The sequence below is a fragment of the Chiloscyllium plagiosum genome, unplaced genomic scaffold, assembly GCF_004010195.1.
Source record: "Chiloscyllium plagiosum isolate BGI_BamShark_2017 unplaced genomic scaffold, ASM401019v2 scaf_1079, whole genome shotgun sequence".
Classification (NCBI taxonomy): Eukaryota; Metazoa; Chordata; class Chondrichthyes; order Orectolobiformes; family Hemiscylliidae; genus Chiloscyllium; species Chiloscyllium plagiosum.
Window position 1 is genome coordinate 145 of NW_025213504.1, and position 5,747 is coordinate 5,891.

At 48.9% G+C, this 5,747-nt stretch overlaps 2 protein-coding genes across 2 annotated transcripts; one reads left to right on the forward strand and one right to left on the reverse strand.

Moving 5' to 3' along the window:
• Window positions 1-203: 203 nt before the first annotated feature.
• Window positions 204-814, forward strand: LOC122547653 (histone H2A-like; the record flags this gene model as incomplete). The annotated part of the gene is made up of 1 exon (XM_043686249.1): window positions 204-814. A coding segment is annotated over one exon (387 nt), but the record flags the coding sequence as incomplete, so codon positions are not given.
• Window positions 815-934: 120 nt separating this feature from the next.
• Window positions 935-2,864, reverse strand: LOC122547654 (histone H4-like). The gene has a single exon (XM_043686251.1). The coding sequence runs from the start codon at window positions 2,862-2,864 to the stop codon at window positions 2,553-2,555; it is 312 nt and encodes a 103-aa protein (XP_043542186.1). The 3' UTR covers window positions 935-2,552.
• Between the last annotated feature and the right edge of the window lie 2,883 nt (window positions 2,865-5,747).

Here is a 5,747-nt window from a genome sequence, read left to right on the forward strand (position 1 = left end):
AAGTACACATTTGTAAACTAAAAGTAAATTATCATGTATATTAATGTTTTTTGAACTTTACTCAGAGTTTTGTACTTCAGGTTTCAGGGAAACAATACTCCTTTGTTTGGAATTTGGCGGGATTTTCAAATTGGAAAGAAAGCGGTTGATGATTTGCCGCCTGTCGTTGCCGCCCTCCTCTCCGGATTGGGGAATGAAGCAGATTTGGAAGAGGAAAGGGCAGTGGGAAAGCTCGCTCCAAAGCGAAGTCTCGGTCGTCTCGGGCTGGCCTGCAGTTCCCGGTGGGCCGTGTTCACAGGCTCCTGAGAAAGGGTAACTATGCTGAGCGTGTGGGTGCCGGAGCGCCGGTCTATCTGGCTGCGGTGCTGGAGTATCTGACGGCTGAAATCCTGGAGCTGGCCGGCAACGCGGCCCGGGACAACAAGAAGACCCGCATCATCCCCAGGCACCTGCAGCTGGCCGTGCGCAACGACGAGGAGCTCAACAAGCTGCTGGGAGGGGTGACCATCGCTCAGGGCGGGGTGCTGCCTAATATCCAGGCCGTGCTGCTGCCCAAGAAAACCTCCGCTGCGGGATCTGCTAAAAAGTGAAGAGACTATTCTTCAATCTGACAACCCAAAGGCTCTTTTAAGAGCCACTCACAGCATCTGTGAAAGGAGCTGAAATTCCTGTCGGGTTGAATTACTTTCCTTTTAATTTGTAGAGCTCTGGCCGTTGTACCTGACATCGCTAAGTTTCTATTTCCTTTTTATTGGAAACTGTTACTGTCTGTGGGAGGAGAGGAAGATTATATCATGGGGAGAAAGTGAGGTCTGCAGATGCTGGAGATCTTCGCTGAAAATGTGTTGCTGGAAAAGCGCAGCAGGTCAGGCAGCATCCAGGGAACAGGAGAATCGACGTTTCGGGCAGAAGGGCTTATGCCCGAAACGTCGATTCTCCTGTTCCCTGGATGCTGCCTGACCTGCTGCGCTTTTCCAGCAACACATTTTCAGCGAAGATTACAACATACAATACGATTGTAAGGGTGTCTGGAACTACATTATTTCTCATTGCACGGTCACTGCCTGAGTGATCTTTATGTTTGATCAATGTTCTGAGTTTAGAATAGTGTCACGGATGTTCGCGATCGGGTTTGGCTTCACATTTGCTTTAACTGCATCAATAAACTGAATTCTCCCACTGTCTCTGCAGCATTCACCTCTGCAATTTATTGTCTGCTCGTTTCATCCCTACTCTTATTTTCGTTAGCCTCTGGAGAGAGAGAGAGCGCGTGTTCAATAGCAGTCATTTTTCAGCTGTAAAAGGAGGGAATGCGGTAAAGTGAGATTGTGTGAAGTTTAGTTTCATAATCGAAAAACTAATAATTCTCCACTGTATAACCTCCTCTTTTATACGTGATGGCGGGCATTTTCAAATTTGAAAATAAGCTGTTGATCTCTTGGCGCCATTTCCCTCCTGCCTCCATCTCACCACAAGCCATGTTATCGCAAAGGAAATCAATGAGGAGATGGTTTTTTTTTCCAGAAATATCTAACCCAACACCAAAATTTGATGTGAAAATCACTCTTCTAATCACTATATTTCCGCAATCCCTGAATGAAGATCTCATTAGTTGTAAATTAACTACTGCTGCAGCCTTCCGTTTTTGTTTTTAACTAACTTCCGATCGAAATACAGTACTAATGTCTCCTATCGCTTCCTGCTCTCTCTGGATGAGCAACCGAACCTGTACCCGCCGTGAATCAATCGAAAAACCGCCGATTGAAAAATCTTAAAAGCTAAAACAGTGTACACCGATAAAATTACAGAACCACACTTTATCGGTAATTTTTATTTCACCCAGACTATTACTTGCCCGAAGACAATTTGTAATCGCTGCCTAAACGGGCAGCTGGAAAGAACGCGCCACATAAACACATCCGCAGGCTCCCAGAGTGTTATGCCTGAGAAATATAAATACTGCAATAAGTAACATTAACGTCTGGGTTCCACAATAAATAAAATCAAATTATTACTCATGGCATGGACAGCCAAGTACACATTGATATCATTACTGAGATGGACATGTAGTCATGAAAAAAAAGAGGATCGAAGGGTACGGGAAGTTTGAGAAAGATCAGCCATGTTCGAAAGGGAGAACAAGCTGGATGGGCAGAATGGCCTAATGCTGCTGCTATATCTTACAATTACAAGTTACGATCCGATTCTTTATATGGAATAATCAGGTTGCACAAGTAGAGACTCGTTTGGCCGAATAGCCTCTTATCTACCCTGTAGGAATACTTGCAATGTTAAAATCATTCGCCACGGTAAACAGCAACAAAGTGAACCGTCCACTCCAAATGTTCTCTGCCGGACCTCAGAACACGGCATTAGTACATTTTCGAAACTGAAATAATTGCAAGACGCGAGAAACGCGAAATAACCGGCGAGAGTAACAATCCCCTCATTGTGTACTGCCTTCCCCGTCCTCAGGCCTCCGCTCTCTATCGGAGGATTTGGGTGGCTCTGAAAAGAGCCTTTGGGTTCGTTCGAAAAGGGTCGCTTTATGCTCAGCCGCCGAATCCATAGAGAGTGCGGCCCTGGCGTTTCAGAGCGTACACCACATCCATGGCGGTGACCGTCTTGCGCTTGGCGTGCTCAGTGTAGGTGACCGCATCCCTGATCACATTCTCCAGGAAAACCTTCAGCACCCCGCGGGTCTCCTCGTAGATCAAGCCCGAGATGCGCTTGACCCCGCCACGGCGAGCCAGGCGTCGGATGGCTGGTTTCGTGATACCCTGGATGTTATCACGGAGCACTTTCCGGTGCCGCTTCGCTCCGCCTTTTCCCAGGCCTTTGCCTCCTTTACCTCTTCCTCCCATAGTGCCCAGGGATGTGCAGGTTAGGGTGGATTGGCCATGCTAAATTGTCCCATAGTGCCCAGGGATGTGCAGGTTAGTGTGGATTGGCCGTGCTAAATTGTCCCGTCGCGCCCAGGGATGTGCAGGTTAGGGTTGGTTGGCCATGCTAAATTGTCCCATAGTGCCCAGGGATGTGCAGGTTAGGGTGGATTGGCCATGCTAAATTGTCCCATAGTGCCCAGGGATGTGCAGGTTAGGGTGGATTGGCCATGCTAAATTGTCCCATAGTGCCCAGGGATGTGCAGGTTAGGGTGGATTGGCCATGCTAAATTGTCCCATAGTGCCCAGGGATGTGCAGGTTAGGGTGGATTGGCCATGCTAAATTGTCCCATAGTGCCCAGGGATGTGCAGGTTAGGGTGGATTGGCCATGCTAAATTGTCCCATAGTGCCCAGGGATGTGCAGGTTAGGGTGGATTGGCCATGCTAAATTGTCCCATAGTGCCCAGGGATGTGCAGGTTAGGGTGGATTGGCCATGCTAAATTGTCCCATAGTGCCCAGGGATGTGCAGGTTAGGGTGGATTGGCCATGCTAAATTGTCCCATAGTGCCCAGGGATGTGCAGGTTAGGGTGGATTGGCCATGCTAAATTGTCCCATAGTGCCGAGGGATGAGCAGGTTCGGGTGGATTGGCCATGCTAAATTGTCCCATAGTGCCCAGAGATGTGCAGGTTAGGGTGGATTGGCCATGCTAAATTGTCCCATAGTGCCCAGGAATGTGCAGGTTATGGTGGATTGGCCATGCTAAATTGTCCCATAGTGCCCAGAGATGTGTAGGGTAGGGTGGATTGGCCATGCTAAATTGTCCCATAGTGCCCAGAGATGTGCAGGTTAGGGTGGATTGGACATGCTAAACTGTCCCATAGTGCCCAGGGATGTGCAGGTTAGGGTGGATTGGCCATGCTAACCTGTCATATAGTGCCCAGGGATGTGTAGGTTAGGGTGGATTGGACATGCTAAATTGTCACATAGTGCCCAGGGATGTGCAGGTTAGGGTGGATTGGACATGCTCAATTGTCCCGTAGTGCCCAGGGATGTGCAGGTTAGGGTGAATTGGACATGCTAAATCGTTAAATAGTGTCCAGGGATGAGCAGGTTAGGGTGGATTGGCCATGGGAAATTGTCCCATAGTGCCCAGAGATGTGCAGGTTAGGGTGGATTGGCCATGGGAAATTGTCCCATAGTGTACTGGGATGTGTAGGTTAGGATGAATTGGCCATGGGAAATTGTCCCATAGTGTACAGGGATGTGCAGGTTAGGGTGGATTGGCCATGGGAAATTGTCCCTTGGTGCCCAGGGATGAGTAGGTTAGGGTGGATTGGCCATGCTAAATTACCCATTGTGCCCAGGGATGTGCAGGTTAGGATGGATTGGCCATGCTAAATTGTCCTAAAGCACCCAGGGATGTGTAGGTTAGGGAGATTTGGCCATGGGAAATTGTCCCATAGTGTCCAGGGATGAGCAGGTTAGGGTGAATTGGCCATGCTAAATTCTCCCATAGTGTCCAGGGATGAGCAGGTTAGGGTGGATTGGCCATGCTAAATTGTCCCATAGTGCCCAGGGATGTGCAGGTTAGGGTGGATTGGACATGCTAAATTGTCTCATAGTGCCCAGGGATGTGCAGGTTAGGGTGGATTGGACATGCTAAATTGTCTCATAGTACCCAGGGATGTGCAGGTTAGGGTGGATTGGACATGCTCAATTGTCCCGTAGTGCCCAGGGATGAGTAGGTTAGGGTGAATTGGACATGCTAAATTGTCCTATAGTGTACAGGAATGTGCAGGTTAGGGTGGATTGGCCATTGGAAATTGTCCCATAGTGCCCAGAGATGTGCAGGTTAGGGTGGATTGGCCATGGGAAATTGTCCCATAGTGCCCAAAGATGTGCAGGTTAGGGTGGATTGGCCATGGGAAATTGTCCCATAGTGTACAGGGATGTGTAGGTTAGGGTGAATTAGCCATGGGAAATTGTCCCATAGTGTACAGGGATGTGCAGTTTCGGGTGGATTGGCCACGGGAAATTGTCCCATACTCCCCAGGGATGTGTAGGTTAGTGTGAATTGGCCTTGCTAAATTGTCCCATAGTGTCCAGGGATGTGCAGGTTAGGGTGAATTGGCCGTGCTAAATTGTCCTCTAGCACCCAGGGATGTGTAGGTTAGGGTGGATTGGCCATGCTAAATTGTCCTATAGCACCCAGGGATGTGCAGGTTAGGGTGAATTGGCCATGCTAAATTGTCCCATAGTGCCCAGGGATGTACAGTTCGGGTGGATTGGCCATGCTAAATTATCCCATAGTGTCCAGGGATGTGCAGGTTCGGGTGGATTGGTCATGCTAAATTGTCCCATAGTGCCCAGGGATGTGCAGGTTAGGGTGGATTGGCCGTGCTAAATTGTCCCATAGTGCCCAAGGGATGTGCAGGGTAGGGTGGGCCGGCCATGCTAAATTGCACATAGTGTTTAGGGATGTATAGGTTATGTGCATTAGTTAGGGGTAAATATAGAGTAGGGGGATGAGTCAGGGTGGGTTACTCTTTGGAGGATCGATGTGGACTTGTTGGGCCGAAAGGGTTGTTTCCGCAGTGTAGGGATTCTATGAAAAGTAGGATACTAGCAGCAGTTGTACCAGTGAGTGGATATAACAGTGGCCATGCAGAGATTTAATGTAGCCCTCACAATTACAACATAAACCAGGAAGACAACTTCAGAGCAGAGGGGGTTAAGGGGGAGATTGAATCGGGGTGTGGAAAATCAGCGGGAGAGGGTTTCACTCGAGTCGAAGAGGGAGACGCTATGCTCAGGGGCAGGAGGGTCAGCCACTAGAGGGACACAGGTTGAAGAGAACCAGG